This window comes from Syzygium oleosum, unplaced genomic scaffold, assembly GCF_021117445.2.
Source record: "Syzygium oleosum isolate NSW1041296 unplaced genomic scaffold, Sole_v2.1 Sole_v2.14, whole genome shotgun sequence".
Classification (NCBI taxonomy): Eukaryota; Viridiplantae; Streptophyta; class Magnoliopsida; order Myrtales; family Myrtaceae; genus Syzygium; species Syzygium oleosum.
Window position 1 is genome coordinate 2,560,932 of NW_026607498.1, and position 19,892 is coordinate 2,580,823.

Genomic DNA, 19,892 nt, shown 5'->3' on the forward strand with positions numbered 1-19,892 from the left:
TTTAAGTGTGAATTTGTGAATATGTATGCTACTAATTAGAAGAAATGGAGGATGTTTGCAATGCAGTTTGCTCCTCCAAAGCATGAATCATGGTTTTGTAGGTTGGAAAGCTACCTGATCAGGGGAATGCACCTTTCGGGCACACGTCGGAAATTAACTGATTGGTTCGGATAGAAATTTAAAAAAGACCAGAGAGAGAGAGAGGACCTGCATTGATTTCGTGCGACATTGATTTGGTTGGAGAGGACCAACACTAGGATAGAAAGAAAACTAATAAATAGGCCATATGAGAATGCTAACTTTTATATAATAAAATAAAGAGCAAGAAGGAGCAAGAGGCTCTCTCTAGCTGTTACCAATCTCGCATATCTTATAGAATGATCGTATTGAGTCATAATTATGTCGCACTGCTCGTAATCTGAATGTCTAGGTTGACGAGTTTGTCACCGTAACCCCATTGAGATACTAGCCAATAGAAAATCTCTTACCACGAGACATGTTGAAACTATACATAACAAGCCATCCAGAGATTTGTTCATGATTTGAATGGCACGAGTGACTTAATGAAAGACAACTGACCTCTTTATCACTATGCCAACCACCTCAATCAACTCCTCTTGCGTGGAGGTTGTAAGGAACGAAGAAGAAGAAAAAGAAAATAAGGAAATAAAAAAAATAAGTTCTTTTTTCTCAAAAACATCTAACTAAGCTGAAAATCCACATGATCAATGACACGTGGAGGGAGAGAGATGTACATGTGACCTTTAACAGCAACATTAGGCCAAAAGTTAATGTGGGCCATATTTGGATACGGAGCAAAAGATATGAACTTTTAATAAGACAAAAAAAGTTAGAGCCAAACTTGGGACCAACTTAAATTTTTACTTTTTAAGGGAATTTTGCCATTTTTTTAGCATACAATGGTGCTTATTAATTGGCTAACGCCATTGATTATGAAGGCAGTGTCTTTTTTCTTTAGTTTACTCTTTTTCGATGGAAATAAAGTCAATGTCATGGTCTTTGAAAACTATAACTATTACCTCAAAGTGATGACCCTAGCATGTCGTCACTTGCCTCTATGTTATTACAATATGATTTCTTCAAATGCAGCGGAGCCGTAATCTCGCACTCTTATGAAATGTTGGTATTGAACCATAATTACTTCACGATGCTCTTGACTAGAATGTCTGGAGTTAGTATCCCGTCACCCCACCGAAATGCTGGTAGTAGGGGTGTCGATGGGCGACGGTCAAGTCGGGCTTTGATGATACCCGCCCCGACCCAAAACCTAGAGGGTTGCGCTTGACCCGCCGTGCCCCGACCTAAGACCCTGTTTAGCATATCAACCAAGAGAAGGGTTGGGTTGGGTAAGTCCGGATCCGGTTTCGTGGGTTGCGGATTGTGTTTTTTTTTTTTTTTTGGGAAATGGGTGTCAAACCCATGCTTGAACACAGAACCAAAAACGCCTGCTCAACCCATAAATAATCCCACAATCCACCATTCTTAGATCCACGACTTATCAACAATCCCCACCAAAACATGGACAATCACAAAGGCAGAGGGGAACGCGGCGAGGCGGTTGCCGCTGAAGAGCTCATAGGCCATGACGCATATCATGGGCGGCGCGCTCTTGGCACCCTCACCTAAGCCGGAGTACCTCATGGCCTCGTAGATCTGTTTCGGCAACTGAATCGGGATTGCCTCGTCCAACTTCTAGTTGGTCTCCGCGATTAGGGTCGTCCAGTACGTCTTCAGATCGAACGGCTTCGGCGATTGCGTCGGGACCACTGCGGACGCGGTGCATCGCATAGGGATTGTGGGTCTGAGGTTGAGGGGCTTCCTCGTGAGGTAGAAGGCAGGGGATGGTGGTGGCATCAACGAAAAGGCAATGATTTCCTCGCTGCTGTTGCTACTGCTCCGACGAAACCCTAATCTCTCCTTCCTTCGTTTTGGTGATGGGTAAGCAGTAGCTGGACGAAAATAGAAGAAGAGAACTAACTTTTTATCAAGTCAAAAAGTCAATGAAAATAATTTAAAAAGCCAGCACGGGCTCCGACTCTAGAAAATCTATTCGTGTTACTTCTGGCCTTATTGATGTCAAAAAAGCCCGCATGGGCCCGGCCTGACCCTACCCTGACCTGATAAAACCCATACTTGAAAACATTACCCCTAGTGGACTAAGGCCCGACCCAAAATACCCAAAATTTAGGATAGGTCGAGCCGGGCCGGCGGGCTTTTTTGACATCCCTAACTGGTAGTTAGAAAGTCTTTCCATTTCCATGTGAGGTATGTTGCAACTAGGCATAACAAGCTATTTAGAGATTTGTTCACAATTTGAATTGAATTCATGACCTATTGAAAGACAGCCGATCTTTTTATCACTAGACCAACCACCTCAATGATTGGTCCTGTGAGATAACTTTACAGCTCCTCTCACATGGAAATTTGGATGAAGAAGAGATACCTAAGAGTTGAAACAGGAAGACATAGAAAGTGAAATGTAAATGGAACGCCAGACAAAGAAAAGACGTTTGGCTTTTATAATAATTTCAAGCTCTAAACTTTTAAGTATTAGCTTGGTAAAATTACTATCCTTTATTAAAAAAATTTCTCATCACATCAAAGAGGTGACGGGACACCAAGAACTCCTAGTATATCTTTTCGTACTCTTGTTTCTTTGATCATATAAAATTGCCAATCCTAATCATATCATATTGTAGTAATAGATAATTCAATAAAAGAAATTTCTCATTTTTTTATTAGTAGGATGAGGAAATATATATTATGTAGGAAACGTAATATAATACTGTTTGTTGTAACCAGTAAAATTAAACTGAAATAATAACTCTAAGAAACCGATAACAAATTTTAAAAAAAATGGCTAAGTCAATGAATAAATAGATTGAATGAATTTTCTTAACAAGTAAAGAGGACTAAAATACAGACCAAATATAGACTTGCAAAATTGCTATAAAATTATAACAAAATTAGGCAAGAGGTGAGGTACAGATTACTGAATCTCCTTAAGATGATTAGTTCATGTCAACGGTGATTTGCAGATTTACGAACTATGCCTCCCAAGATACAACACCTTGAACCTGTTTTTATTAGCACTATGCAAATAGGACTCAATAGAATTTTTCCTTGAATTGACACACTTAGAGATTAAACCAAAGAGAAAATTGAAGAGAAGAGATTCTTTTTCTGACTTTGAACACAGAGAGATTGAAACACTTTTCTAAGCACAAAAACGTTGTATATACTTTTGTTTAATGAAGAATAGTTGATTTCGATTTATAGAAATTGAAGGGCATGATCTCAAGAGACATGTTCTTTCGGACATGTCTATTAAAGACAAAAAAAAGATGACTGCTGCAGAAAATGATTCGAAGAGACATATTCTTTTGGACATGTCTATTAAAGACAAAGAAAACTATGATAGAAAATGATCTGAAAAGACATGATTTGCTCATTTTTATTGAGCTATTAACCCATAATTACAACATATTATAGGGACTAGTAGTTCATTTTCAGTGAGAAGTAACTTTGTAGCCCTAAAGTTCTGGAATGAACGGTACCTGTGGAAGTACTTTTCGCTCTAATAGATGGAGTTCATAACGAAGCACCATCTTTTTGTGAGGAAAAAAATTATTCATGAGCTAGGTTCACATGCTATCATAACATGAAACTCATTTTATTATACTTCATAGGCAATTCTGTTTCTATCTCCTCCGAGGTCTGAAAAACTCGTGGAGTTATTGACTTGTCTTTTTTATAAGTTTATTTGTCCAGCAATGTTTTTTAGAGCCAAATTCCCTTAAAAAGCATAAAAAATATAAGTCAAGCCCCACTTTTGGTCCAAACTTTCATTTATCTCATAAAAAAAAACCAACCATCACTACATAGTTAAATCTGCCTCAATTAACATCCCGTTCATTATTGCCTTTAAAGGTTCATGTTTCAATTCCACGTGTGCGTCTCTCGCCACGTGCCACTTCGTGATGTGAGCTCAAATATTCGTGCCATTGTTGCCTTTAAAGGAATCTGAGCAAAGTGGAGATTATATGTAATAGATGTTACAAGTGAAGCTGAACTCCCTCCAGTTGTTGATAAGTAGAACGAGGTTGTACCTTAACGTTGCGGCTTTAGAGCGTTGACCCAGATTTGAGCTCGAACAAATCCATTAATGGAGGTTGCAAGGAAGAAAAAAGAAAAAGAAAAAGGAAAATATAAGGTTTTGCTAATAACGATATCTAATTAAGCTGAAATTCCACTCCTATCGATGACACGGGGATCTTTAACGACAACACTAGACAAAAAGTTTTTTCTTTTTTATCGAGAACACTGGAAAAAAAAGTTAACAGAGGCATATTTGGTTACGGAGTGATTGGTGGTGAATTTTTATGAAACGAAGAAAGTTCGAATCAGAATTGAGACTCGACATAAAGTTTGTGCTATTTAATGTAATTGGGTCATTATTTTATCATGCAATGGTGTTTATTAATTGGCTAACCTCATAATTTACAAAGGCAGTGTCTTTTTTCTTTTATTAACACTTTTCGGTGGAAATAAAATCAATGTCACGGTCTTTGAAAACTATAACTATTACCTCGTAGTGATGACCCTAGGATCTCGTCATTTTTTGCCTCTACGAAATTATGATGTGACTTCTTCAAATGCGATGGCCCTCTTTAGCCGTTGCTAATCTCACACCTCTTATGAAATGTTTGTATTGAGTCAAAATTACTCCGTGCCGCCCAAAACCTATACATCTTGAATTAGCGAACTCATCATTATAACCCCACCAATATGCTAGTAATTAGAAAATCTTAAATCACATGAAAATGTTGCAACTAAGCATAATAAGCCGTTCAAAGATTTGTCCCCGATTAAAATCGAACTCGTGACCTAAGGAAAGACAATTGATTTCTTTATCACTAGGCCTACCACTTTAAGGATAGGACATGTAATATAACTTTGCAACTCCTCTCGCGTGGAATTTGGATGAAGAAGAGATAATAAAGAGTTGAAATTAGGAAAACATAGAAAGTGAAATGTAAATGCAACACAAGAAAAAACATGACATTTAGTACTTATAATAATCTCAAACTCTAAATTTTAAGTATTAGCTACGTAAACTTACTATTCTTTATTAAATCTGTCTCTCATCACATCAAATGGGTGACGGGACACCTAGAATTCTTAATATAGCTTTTCGTACAGTTGTTTCATTGATCATATAGAAATTGCCAATCCTAATCATGTCACATTCTAGCAATAATTAATTCAATAAAAGAGTTGTCATTTTTTAATTGGTAGGATGAGGAAATATATATTATAGGTACTTTAGTAGTTCATTTTCAATGAAAAGTAATTGTGTAGTCCTAAAGTTCTGGAATGAACGGCACCCATGAAAGTAGCTTTCTCTATTGTTGATGGAGCTCATAACAAAACACCAAGTTTTTGTGAGCAGATAAATTAGTTGTTGAGCTAGGTTGCCATGCTATCATAATATAAGACTCCTTTTACTTTACATTATAATGGACAGAGTATCTACCTCCTCTGAGGTCTGAAAAGCTGTGGATTTATTGACTTGTCTTTGTTGATGTGTTCATTTGTCTAGGTAATTGTTTTTAGAGCTCAATTCCTTTAAAAAAATGTCAACTTTAGATCGAGGCTCAACTTTGGCCTATTTTTTTTTTGTCATAAAAAAATTATAAACTTTTACTCAATACTCAAACTTAGCTCCAGTTAACCTTCCGTCCAATATTGACGTTAAAGGTTCACATGTCAATTCCACCTGTAAATCTCTATCTCTCTCCACATGTCATTTGGTGATGTGAAATTTCAGCTCAATTAGATTTTTTAAATAAAACTTTATTTTTTCTATTTCCTTAGTCTCTTTTTCTTCTTCTTCGTTCCTTGCTACCTCCCTTAATGGAGGTGTTCGTGCTCAAAGATGGGTTGCTAGACCTTGTATTTGAGTCGTACAACCTCAAATACAAGATTTGTGCAAAGAAGACTGCTAAAAATAGTTCAAGTCGGAGTTGAGAGTCAACCGAATCGACCTAAACTTTGTTCTTTTTAAGGAAATTTGGCCTTTTTTTAGCATACAATGGTGTTTATTAATTGGCTAACCTCATATTTTATAAAGAAAATGTCTATCTTCTTTAGTTAACTCTTTTTCGTGGAAATTAAGTCAATGCCACGGCCTTTGAAAACTGTGCCGATTAATTCACGAGCTAGGTTTCACCAACTACCATAACGCGAAACTCATTTTGTTTGTTTTATGGGGACAGAGCATCCGTCTCCTCTATGGTCTGATAAGCTCGTGGAGTTATGGACTGGACAGGCAATAATTGTCCCTTCCGTCGATGGAAGTATTTATGAAGTTCCATCTTGGTTGGAAGCACCAAATTAAGGAGTCACTTTATAAAAATTGATGAACTGCTTTGAGACCCCCCATCTTAATTCTTTGATTTACAGATATGTAGGGCGGCACTATGGCATATTTGTATTCGTATCGATGTCTGTACTGTTTGATTTAGAATGCGTGTTGTTTCCATTTTAGGGCGTTGATTTTATATTTGCGTTAGCCAAATTCGAATGTTATCACATCTTTAGAATCTTGTGACTCCCTTTTTTTCTTTTCAAGGTTGAGATGGGTTTGAATAGGATTAATTATTGCTGTCTCAATTGTTTTTCCCCCTAGACTTTTCCAAGTCTGATCTTGGTTGATCTTTATCACGGGTTGACCAAACGGGTCAACTTTCTATCCTTGTTTTGCTTCTGGATTAGATTACTGTTTTTTTTTTTCTCATTGAAAAATTTGGGCTAATTTCTTGCATTGTGTAATGCCACGCACATCCAATTTAAGAATTCTTAAAATTAAATCTCGTTGGAAGCAGATGTGATCTCATAAATATATATCAAAAGATGTGAAACATTATGCTTTTGCCACCGGTCCATTTTATCCTTCATCAATGCTAATCCTCATTTTTGGTTGTTAAATGGCATTGTTGGGACAATACGCCAAAACCTGTAAACGTTTTACACGGACTACAATGAAAATCTAAACAAGGTTCAAATCAGGTCGCTGTTATCGATAGAGTAAAGGAATACCTGGTGGCTATGGACAATCAACTTTGTAAGGAAAATTATCCAAAAAGTCTTTAATTATGTCAATTGAATCGTAAACTTTTTTACATTTTGCCAATTATATCTATTTGTATAATTTTGGCCGGCGTCCACATTGTATGACCGGCGCTAACGTGGACAATTTTTAATAATATTTTGACATTTTTTTAAAATTTTATTTATTTATTTATTTTTGCTTTTTCTTTTCTTTTCTTTCTTCCCTTCTTTCTCCAACCGGTCGCCGGGCCTCGGTAATGGCCAATGATCGGCCAAAGGTGAGGGCTGACGAGGCTTACCCCCGTCGTTGTTAGGCAAGTCTACTTTTGTTTTGTCATGCAGCTAAATATGAATTAATAAAGCATGGAAACTCTATTTGTGACATCCCTGGATTAACTCAGTGATGTATTGTCTACTTTCACCCGTCTTATATTGAGCCTCACAGTTTTGTTTTTTGGCGTACTGATGGGCACCTTCCCAATAGGTTATCTATCCTTGTAGTACTCTCGCCTGAGCACGCTTAACTTTAGAGTTCCAAAGCTAGGCATTGTCATTACGTCAAAAGACACTTTCGTGAATTGATATCAGTTTTCACATATGTATCTTACAATCGCTCTTCCCTAGTTCGGTGCACAGTTCAATTCATTCCTAACCCCTTCGATATCCTAAAAGTCTGCCAGGAATTGATCCTTGTCCAGGCCGTCTGGCCCCGGCAACCACTCCTTGCCCCCATCGAATTAGATCATTACAGATTTACAAAGTCAAAGTGTGGAATTGGAGAAGGTAGGTGCGCGAGTGCTTTCTTTATGTAGTGGTAGGAGTACACGCAAGATCCGGTTTGGTTTTAAAAATTAAATTGAAGATCCTTGTTTGATATTTTTTTTGGTAATTATTGAAAGTTAGTTTACATTATTATATGGATCTATTAATCACATCCAGTTTGTCTCATCATTTTCGGAAAATAGCGTAGAAATCTCAACTCACTTTCTTTCGCATGGCACGCATATCTTGCATTTTTAATTGTATGATAGTACTATATAATGTTTTGAACAGAACTTTAGTAATATAGTATAGTTATCAATTTTTCAATTGGACATGCTTTTACAATATTGTCATTGAACCAATTTTCTTTTATGCTATTTCCCTAGAAATTGTTCAACTTTTTTATTATATTTTATTAAAATGAAAGGTCTGCTGGGAATTTTTCTTTATTTGAGCAACCTAAACGAATAACATAGCGCTTGAGGACATGATGATTGAGAAACAGACCCCAGCATTTTGCTTTAAAAAGATTAAACAATTTTTTTTATGATTTTCATAGGATTATTTTAATGTACACAACTAAAGTTCGGTTGGGTGTTTCGAAAACCCCAAGACAGAGATTACTTGAAACTTTGGTTAAGTTTTTATCAATAAAAGCTGGATGTTCTGTGGTTGCTAAAATGAATAAGATATTATGTATTCTAGTAACATTTATAATGCAAAAATCTACAAGTATAGTGCAAATTCAAAGTTGCGTTCCAGCTGAAGGACACTGACCAGAGGTGGCAAAATGGGTATAGAATCCATATATTAACTCAAATATAATGATGTGGGTCATAAATGTGTTGCCGTAAGTTTTAAAAACAAGCTTAAGTATGTCGTAAATGGGTTACCTAACAATTTAATAGGTCTTAAATGGATTAATTAACAAGCTTAAGTGAATTTTATTTTATTTTTTTAAAAAAATTCTGAAATTTTTTATAATTTTTTATTTTTCTCTTTTATTTTTATTTTTCTTTTTCCTACTTCCTCGGCTAGTGGCCAGCCATGGCAATGGCTGGCGACTGGCCACAGGCGAGTGAGATGCTGAAGGTTGGCAAAGCTTGAGCTTGCGATTTGTTGAGGCCGAGGCCTCGCCCGAGGCTAGTGAGGCTCGGCTCGCCGAAATCAGGCAAGCTCGAGCCTTGCCTGAGGCCGGCAAGCTCGTCCCTCACCTGTGGTCAGTTGCCATCCGTTGCCGTGGCTGGCGATCGGCCGAAGAAGAAGGAAAATGAAAAGGAAAGAAAATTAAAAAAAAATAAAATTCGATTGTTTTAAAATAATAAAGAAGAAAAGAAAAAAAAATTATTAAAAAGAGTGCATGGAGGAAAATAAATCAGATTTTTCATACCAAATGGCGAAAAATATTTTCTAGTTCATTTTTTGGTTTCAGCCAAACATAAAAAAATATTGTTATTTTCTTGGAAAATGACTTCGTGAAAAACATTTTCCAGAAATGTAATATTTTCTGCGAAACAAACAGAACCTCAATTTTTTTTTAAAAAATTATAAAAATTGTCCACTAGATTTTTATTGCATGGTTATATTTTAGCAATATAATTTTTTAAGAAAATCATAAGAAACAAGTTTTCCTAAATTGGGTTAAATGTGGTAGTGTTGAACAATATGAGTCCGATCGGGTATGAGTTAGGTACGGATCAGGTCGGATATGGGTCAAGAAATTTACATTAAGAAAAAACGGGTCATAAACGGGTTAACGAGTCAATTTGGATCGGACCATTTAAGACCTGACTTAATCCACTTGTTTAGCAAGTTTAACATTGACCGACCTTTTTCAAGGTGAGAACTTGTCCTTTCAAACCTGCATGGAGTCAATCCTCGTTTTCCAAGTTGAGAAAGAAATAATAAACCATAAATTGAGGACTTAGTTACGACTTATGTAAGTTTGTCTTTATTGTTGTTCGTCCTAGATGAACGAATTGCAATGTTTAATAAGATAATTCTTATTTACGTTCGGATTTTCTTTACACTTTCTTTTAAAGGCAAACTACTTATGTTTTGTCGTGCAGCTAAATATGAATTAATAAAGCATGGAGACTCTATTTGTGACGTCCCTGAATTAACTTAGTGAGGTATTGTCTACTATGACCCGTTTTATATCGAGCCTCACAGTTTTGTGTTTTGGTGTACAGGTGGGCACTTTCCCAATAGGTTACCCATCCTGGTAGTGCTCCCACTTGAACATGCTTAACGTTGGAGTTCCAAAGCTAAGCATTAATTTTATGTCAAAAGGCGCTTTCGTGAATTGATTTCAGTTTTCACATATTTATCTCACAATTGCTCTTCTTTAGTTCGGTGCATGGATCGGTGCACCGTTCAGTTCTTTCATGACTTCTTCACCATCCTAGAAGTTTGTCAAGAGTAGCTCCATGTCCAGGACCTCTGGCCTCGACAACCACCCCCGGCCCTCATCAGATTGGATCATTACAGATCTATGAAGTCAAAGTGTGGAATTGGAGAAGGTAGGTACGCGAGTGCTTTCTTTCTGTAGTGGTAGGAGGACACGAGAAGATCCCATTTGGTTTTAAAAATTAAATTGAAGATCCTTGTTTGACATTTTTTTTGGTAATTACTGAAAGTTAGTTTACATTATTATATTGATCTACTAATCACATCCAGTTTGTCTCATTATTTTCGGAAAATAGTGTAGAAATCTCAACTCACTTTCTTTCGCATGGCACGCATATCTTGCATTTCGAATGGTATGATAGTACTGTATAATGTTTTGAACAGAACTTTAGTAATATAGTATAGTTATCAATTTCCAATTGGACATGCTTTTACAATATTGTCATTGGACCAATTTTCTTTTATGCTTTTTCCCTAGAAATTGTTCGACTTTTTTTATTATCTTTAATTAAAATGAAAGGTCTGCTGGGAATTTTTTTTATTTGAGCAGCCTATACGATTAACATAGTGGTTGAGGACATGATGATTGAGAAACAGACCCCAGCATTTTGCTCTAAAAAGATTTAACAATATTTTATGATTTTCATAGGATTATTTTAATGTACCAACTAAAGATCAGTTGGGTGTTTCGAAAACCCCAAGACAGAGATTACTTGAAACTTTGGTTAAGGTTTTTATCAATAAAAGCTGGACGTTCCGTGGTTGCAAAAATGAATCAGATATATGTATTCTAGCAACATTTATAATTCAAAAATCTACTCGGACGGTGCAAATTCAAATATGGGTTCCAGCGGGAGGACATTGACTAGAGATGGCAAAATGGGTCTAGAACCCATATATTAACTCCTATAAAAAAACCTCCTATACGATGGTGTTGGTCATAAATGGATTACCTTATATTTTGAAAACAAGGATCATAAATAAGTTACCTAACAATTTTGCAGGTCTTAAATGAGTGTTAAATGGTCATAAATGGATTACCTTATATTTGAAAAACAAGAGTCATAAATGAGTTACCTAGCAATTTAACAGTTCTTAAATGAATATTAAATAGTCATAAATGGATTACCTAATTAAATTAATGTTAATTTTCTTAAAATTAAGGCAATCCTCATTTTCCTTAATATTGCAGACTGAGCTTTTTCAAGGTGAGAACTCATCCTTTCAAACTTGCATGGAGTCAATCCTTGTTTTCCAAGGTGAGAAAGAAACAATAAACAATAAAACGACGACATAGTCACGACTTCCATAAGTTTGTCTCTATTGTTGTTCGTCCTAGTGGAACTAATTGCAATGTTTAATATGATAATTCTTCTTTACGTTCGGATTTTCCTTTTGCTTTTTTAAAGGGCGAACTACTTCTGTTTTGTTTTGTAGCTAAATATGAAATAATAAAAGCGTGGAGACTCTATTATTATTTGATTTTACCGACCCTTGCCCGGGTTAGGGTGAGGCCAACCCTCTCCCAGGCAATGCCCGGTGAGGGTGGTCTCGTCGGCGCTCGCCCTCTCCCAGGTGAGGCTAGCCGAGGGCCATGGCCTGTGGCCGGTCACTAGCTAAAAGAGAAGGAAAAAGAAAAGGAAAGAAAACACATCAAAAAATTTATTTAAAAAATGTTCACGTCAACGCCAGCAATGCCACATAAGATCGGAGGCATCTACGTTAGCAATTTCTAGCTTAAATTTGCCGGATGGACTGAATTGGTACCAGTGTGAAATGTTTTAGAACTAAAATGGCTCAATGGAAATGTTTACGACTTAATTGATATCAACGTAACATTTTAGGACTTTTTTGGTACTTTTCCTGTTCACAAAAATTCTAGCTACTAATTTCGACATGGCTCCATGTGTCCTCTCATTCTTAACACTTCTTTTTGTCGGACGGTGATGTCTCCGTTGGAAAACTACGTACACTAGTTGTTCTGTTCACACTTTGTATGAGAAATATATTCATGCCATCTTCCCACTGAGGAGAGGAAAACAAATTATGAAAGAGAGTGAAGGAAGATATGATGATTTATAAGAGATGGTATTTAAGTGTCGAGTATATTAATGCCACAAAGTATGTCAAATTTCTCTACAGTGTCCTGCATTTATCGGTGGCAATGAGAGAGAGCTTCATGGAGAAGAAACAAGGAGAGGAGAGTCAATAAATCTATTTGTGGTACTTAGAAGAAGACACAAGCAATCAACATTTGTGTTAGAGATAATTAGGATGTTGCTCTTGATTCTCCATATCTGTGTTAGACACAAAGTATGTCAAATTTCTCCATATCTTTGAAACTAACATAGCCACTTCAGGCTCTTATTTAAAACAAGATCTACTTCATACCTTTATTTGAGAAAATGAGGGCACTTCAGGTCATTATTTGGAATTTTCCCTTGTTTGGAATTTTCCCATACTAATATTAACTCTAATGAAACAAATACACTAGAGTCAAAATTTATTTTTATATTTAATCATCATGCCCCATGCATTGCACTGGGGTTATTCTAGTTGTTCAAATTAAGGTGACATGGTGGTCGCTAAGGGAAATAAATAAAAGAAAAGAGTGCTACATCTCGGGGAGCAGCATTAATATTGTTGCCGAACAGCAGCGTAACCTTTTCTGTACCAAAATAAGATATAGATGTGCTATAAGCTCAGGACACATTCAATAAGAAAAATAAGAGAAGGCATTGCGGACATTACACAATCAACTGGAGATAACCAAGGGTATCGGATCAACACCTGGCGTTATTGACAAACTCAGTTCCGACGCTGCATACAGTTTGCATTTTCTTTGCACAACCCTTAAGTAGAGAGATATCTTTAACGACGAGACCTACTTTTTCGTGGACTGTCCATAGAACCTAGGATGTTACTCTCGAAGAGAGTTCCTTTGCCGCACCTAGTAATCGTGTTATTTTGTTCTGTAATAATAGAAGAGCAACTGGTATCAGGGTCGCCAGTGAGAATATCAATGCTGCGCCTTGAGGACTGAAATCTTCATCCAGTAACGACCTGGACGGCACGTTCGCCATGCAGTTAAGGTAAGTAAGAACCATCGAGAACATGGAGAGCATCAGCGACCACTTCAATGGAAGATTTTTGGTGAGACGAATGATTATCTGAACAGACAAGAAGAATCCGAAAGTGTTGCTGCTCAGGAAGGTACATAAAGCGAAATTCGTCCCGATGGTACTTGTTGCGAAAGATGAGAATGCTGCAAGCAAGCCATTCTTGGTATGAAGTTTGAATTTTTTAAAAAGGGTTGGAGGCTGAATCACGGCTTGGAAGGTTGCGGTTACTATGAGCGCGGCTACAACCAGCAGGTCATTGCGTTTATCATCCAACGACTCTTGTCCTTGGTACGAATCTCTTGGTGGCGATAATGGTCGATAGCTGGTGGCTCCGTTATTATTACCTTCGTTGCGGTGCACCAGTTCTATTTCTGAAGAGGGCAAGTTTGATTGTCCGTGTATGGCTCCGGCTCGCAGGAGGATTTCTCTAATCTCTCGATCAGAGCGAGGTGAGACATCGAGAGGGGTTGAGCCACTATTGTTCAAGGCGTTCACCTTCATGATCCCGAACTTCAGAGCATGCCCACAAAGCATGAAGTCAACCACCTGCCATTTTTTCCATCTTTGTTTTGTTGTCGTTAATTTTGAGACATCAAGATAATACAGAAAAATTTTTGGGCACAAACGAGACATCCTTCATTATAGTAACAATCAAAACAGACTGCGATTCAATAAATTCCTTTGCTTAGAAGATTTTTGCATATTGTGGAATATTAAATTAACATCCTCACTGAAAGAATGCGCAAAGAAAAAGGGCGATAAGAAAAGGGCACAGCGTGACTTGCCTCGAAATTTTGGGCGGCGACAGCGACATGCAAGACAGTGTTGCCTCTGTTGTCCGGCAAATTGATCACCTGCTCCTTCTTGTGCAGCTTCAGATGCTCCACCAACATGACGAACGCGTCAAACCGGTTGTTCTTCACGGCAAGGTGAAGCGCCGTCTCCCCTCTGGCGGTTGTCTTTTCGACAGACTCAGGCGAAAAGGAGAGCAGCACCTTCATGACATGGAGCTTCCCGTTTACGACGGCATAATGCAAAGGGATTCTTCTCTCCCTTCCCTTCACAGAGCACAGGTGTTGACCCACTCCCAAGAGCTCCCTCGCGATCTCAACATGACCTTGAGCTGCCGCGATGTGCAACGGACTGAAGCCATCAGCGTTCACTATTTCCACGAACTGCGGTTTCAACTTCAGAAGCTCTCGGACGAAATTCAATTCGCCGGCCACGCAAGCGACGTGCAACAGCGTGTGACCTCCTTTGAGAGCCATCTCCTCAAGGATGAGCCCATTGCTTCTGATTAAGTCATCCAGTTCAGCCAAATTTCCCTTTTGAGCTGCTTCTATCAACTTTCGCTCCATTTTAGGTGTGAATATGTGGATATGTGTCCGACTAAACAAATGGAAGATCTGCACAATGCAGTTTGCACCTCTAAGCATGAATCATGGTTTTATATGTTGGGAAATTACCTGATCAGGGGAAGGCCTCTTCTGGGGATTCGTTGGATTGACTTGGACATCTTAAGAAAAGACTTCGTGCATATCCATCGGTCGGACTAAATATTAAGAAAAGACCAAGAAGACCAAGGGGAGAGAGAGCGAAGAACTGCATTCATTTCGTGCGACATTGGTTTTGGCCAATTGTTGAAAAATGTCTATCGTTTCAGTTTCTTATAGTATCACGGAGGGACAAGTACATTGCATGTATCGTACCTTTTATACAACGCTCACCTGAATGCCACAACTTTTTTTTTCAATCATTTGAGTATCATAATTTCTAGAAAGCATTTATTTGAATGTCATAACTTTTAATTGATTACTTGAATATCATAACTTTTCAAAAACATTCACCAAAGTATCGGAAATCTAATATGATATGGCACTTGTGATGAACGTTTTTTAAAATATTGTGACTCTCAAGTGATCAATTGAAAAATTATATTGCACTTAAGTGATCTAAAAAAAATTATAGTACTCAAGTGAGCGTTGTACATAAGTTATGACACTCAAGTGATTGAAAAAAAATTGTGGCACTCAAATGTGGACCGTGTAAAAGTTATGGCACTTGTGATATTCTTTTCACTATTAGAGAAGTTGTGCCATAAAATCTGACTTATAATTCAAATTTGCGGCGAGTGAACGAAATTTTTGTAAATAATGTGTGCAATGAATTCAGTTTACCTTTGCTTGAAGTTTTTTTTTATGGGTCAGATGCTTGAAATCTATTGACTTACTAGAGTTGGTGCGGTTGCGTTTTCTCTTTCTTTATATAGGTAGTCTTGCCCGATCAAATGCACGCCGCCCAGCGCTGCGACCGGCTAGCAGAAAGAAAACTAATAAATAGGTCATGTAAAATAACTTTTTTTCAAATAAAATAAAAGGGCAAGTAGGAGCAACTAGAGCCACTGGCCCTCTCGCCATTAGTAATCTCACACTTCTTATGGAATGTTCATATTGAACTATAGTTACTCCTCACCGCCTATGACCTCATTGTGTAGGGTTGGCGAACTGTAACCCCACTTAGAAAGCCTCTCAACACGAGAGATGTAATTAAGAACAACGAGCCGTTCAGATATTTATTCACAATTTAAATCAAATGTATAACTTAGGAAAAGATAATTGTTAAAATATATCGTGAGTTTGAGTCCGTGAACGAAATTCGATTCGAGATAAATTGAATATTTGTGGACGCCGGCCACTTATATTTCTTGTTCGGTATAGTCCAACTCTTCAACGCACTCAGCAAGGAAATTGAACTACGTAATTTCCTTTTTTTCTGTTTTGCTTGTCGTATACTATAGGAAATCCTTCAACAGTTGGTCAAAGAAAAGACGGAAATAAGAAAGTCCCAATATTGGACTTGGATTGACCGAATCTCACTGGAATTTAGTTTCCTTATCCTGTTCGTGCAGTGGCTATCTTTGACGATTTGTTGCACTTCTTCAAGCGGTGGACATACGGCATATATGTGTGCGTGTGTGTGGGGCTCCCGCGTTGGTTCTAGTGCCGTAGTTGATGTGAGCAGTGACCAGTGCTTGGCTTGGATTATCTTCCTAATTTTGTTCGTGAAATTACACTAAAAGTTTAAATATTTATAGCAACTAAATCTTATGATAAGATTTGTGTATAATTCATTTGTGAGATTGACAGATTATTTCGTGAGAAATTATAGACTAAACACTGTGTGAGTTATTGTATGTAATTGGGACGCGCGAAATACCGAGAGTGTTTGAGTAACTCGAGTGTGGTTATAATTTCTGTTGTATCGCTTGATCTATAATGAAGTTCGTTGCTGCTCTCCTTGTGGACGTAAGTCATTACGATCGAACCACGTAAATCTGGTATTAAATTTATTTTTTTATTCTGTCTATTTTATTGTTCGATTGCTTGCTTCCGTAACAACAACTAACCTCTATATTACTGGACCAAACACCTCAGTGATAGGTCATGTAAGATAACTTTACAGCTCCTCGCGATTGGAAATTGGATGCAAAAGAGATACCAAAGAGTTAAAAATTGGAAAACAAAGAAAGTGAAATGTACATGGAACACAAGAAGAAACGCCATTTGGCTTTTATAACAATGTCAAACTCTTAATTCTTAACTATTAGCTAGGTTGAATTATTGTCATTTATAAAAAATTTCTTCTCATCACATCAAATTGGTGATACGACACCTAGAATTCTTAATTTATCTTTTCGTCCTTTTGTTTCATTGACCATATAAAATTCTTAATCATATCACATTCTAGTAATAGATAATTCAATAGAAGAAATTTCTCATTTTTTATTAATAGGATGACCAAATATATATTATAGGGAGTTTTTTTTTTGGTCGAATATATTATAGGGAGTTTAGTCGTTCATTTTTAGTGAAATGTAATTTTTGTACTCCTGAAGTTCTGGAATGAACGACACATATGAAATTACCTTTCTCTATTGTTGATGGAGTTCGTAACAAAGCACCATCTTTTCGTGAGGAAAACAATTAATTCATGAGCTAGGTTCACCTACTACCAAAACGTTAGACTCATTTTATTTTATCTTATTTTATAGGGATAGAGAATCTATCTCTTCTGAGGTTCGAAAAGCAAGTGGACTTGTTGACTGGTCTTCTTTACAAGTTTTTTTTTTTGTCTAGCTTTTTTTTGGCATACACTGGTGTTTATAATTGCCTGACATCATATTTTATATAGGCAATGTCTTTTTTCTTTAATTTTCTTTTTTGAGTGGAAATAAAGTCAATGTTATGGCCTTTAAAAACTGTAACGGTTGCCTCTAGTCAGTAGTCATATCCTGGATGTCGTCACTTGCCTCTGCGTAATTATAATATGACTTCTTCCAACGATCACCCTCTGTGCCCATCACTAATCGCACAGTTCTTATCTAATCTTCGTATTGGGCCATAATCTCACATTTCTTATCTAATGGTCGTATTGAGGCATAATTAATCTACCTTGTCCGTGACTTGAACCCTACCAAGATACTGGCAGTCAGAATGTCTCTCAACAGAAGATAAGTTGTAATTAAGCATAACGAGCCGTTTAAAGATTTATTTACGATTTGAATCGAACTCAGGGCCTAGGGAAAGACAAATAACCTCTTTATCACTAGGCCAAACACCTCAGTGACAGGCAATGTAAAATAACTTTACAAATACTCGCATGCAAAAATTAGATGTAAAAGAGATACCAGAGAGTAGAAAATAGGAAAACAAAGAAAGTGAAATGTATATGGAACACAAGAAGAAAATGTCATTTGGCTTTTATAACAATGTCAAACTCTTAATTCTTAACTTTTGGCTAAGTAGAATTATCGTCCTTTATAAAAAAATTTCTTCATATCACATCAAATAAGTGATGGGACACCTATAACTCTTAATATATCTTTTTGTCCTTTTGTTTCATTGACTATATAAATTCGTAATCATATCACATCCATGTAATAGATAATTCAATAGAAGCAATTTCACATTTTTTATTAGTAGGTTGACGAAATATACATCATAGGGAGTTTAGTAGTGCATTTTTAGTGAGATGTAATTTTGGATTCCTAAAGTTCTGGAATGAACGACACATATGAGAGTACCTTTCTCTATTGTTGATGGAGTTCATAACAAAGCACCCTCTTTTCACGAGCAAAACAATTAATTCCTGAGCTAGGTTCACCTACTACCACAAGGATTTCAAGTTGATCACCATCAGGTTAGTGTTGAGTATTGTTGATGCTGAGAATTTACATCTAGAACAGTTAGATGTAGAGACTGCATTACATGGTACAACCAGAAGGTTTCAAGTTAGCAAAAAAGCTTATGTTCGGAAGCTAAAGAAAAGTCAATATGGCTTGAAACAAACTCATGGACAGTGGTATAAGAAATTTGACATCTATATGCACAGTAACTGGTTCATTAGATGTGAAATGCATCACTGCTATAATTTCAATAAATTTGATGACTACTACACTATTTTATTATAATATGAAGGGGAACAACATATTGAAGCAGCAATCATCGAAATCAAGGACTCATGAGCAACAAATCAGATTGTTGGGATGAGAATCATGTGAGGTAAATCACAAGGATTTATAAAATTGTCTTAAGAAAAGTGTATTAAGAAGGTGTTGGACAGATTTGGATTTAAGACAGCAAAGTCCAGAACCATTCCCTTAGGAATTCACTTCAAGCTCTCGAAAAGAATAGCCTCCAAAGACAGATGAAGAGTGGGAGTACATGGCTAAGGTGCCTTACACGTTGGCAGTTTGTTGTATGTTATGGACATAGTTCATGCTTTGGGAGATGTGAGCAAATATATGGCTAATCTACGAATAAAATATTGGGAAGCTGTAGGTGGCTACTAAGAAATCTGAGAGACACTTCAGGTAAGCCACTTTGTGTCATGAAATGACTTTACAAGGCTTTGTCCATGCAAAGAACATTGGTTTGTTGAGTTAGGGATTTATAAAGCTCAAGTAGAAGCATCATTTTTACATTATGTATATATGTGATTCTGCAGTGGATGTTGTCAAGAGATTATTGTAGTGGCGGACTTAAGATGGTGGTGAGACAAGTAATTTTCGATCATATGATTTAGATGATGCATATATGTAGTATATGGATGACTTTATGTCTAGTCTAGAGATGATGGCAAGCAAACACAACGTATTCTAAAGGATTGGGACCTCAAATTTATGGGGTAAACTTACATATCAAATTATCTCAAACTTATCCCTTGAGAGTTTGTCTAACACCTCTTCGTCATTGCCCCCATCCCGTTACACAAGCCTGGTGACCCTTGGGCCGCCGTTGCCTGACCGAGTTCCTCTGCCATATCTCTCTCTCTCTATATCTCTCTCTCTATATCTCTGAATGGCCAAATTGGGTCGTGAAGGAGGCCGCTACACCAGATTTGGGTTTCCTCAACCTCAAATATGAGGCTGCTAGCCTCGGGCAACCCCGGCTAGGGCCGTCGTTT

General features: G+C 37.1%; 1 protein-coding gene across 1 annotated transcript; it reads right to left on the reverse strand.

Annotated features, from left to right (window-relative positions):
* Positions 1-13,041: 13,041 nt before the first annotated feature.
* On the reverse strand, positions 13,042-14,785 carry LOC115684481 (ankyrin repeat-containing protein BDA1-like). Its single transcript, XM_030609222.2, has 2 exons — positions 14,213-14,785; positions 13,042-13,973 (listed from the first exon to the last, which is right to left on the reverse strand). The coding sequence occupies exons 1-2, from the start codon at positions 14,783-14,785 to the stop codon at positions 13,218-13,220; spliced, it is 1,329 nt and encodes a 442-aa protein (XP_030465082.2). The 3' UTR covers positions 13,042-13,217.
* Between the last annotated feature and the right edge of the window lie 5,107 nt (positions 14,786-19,892).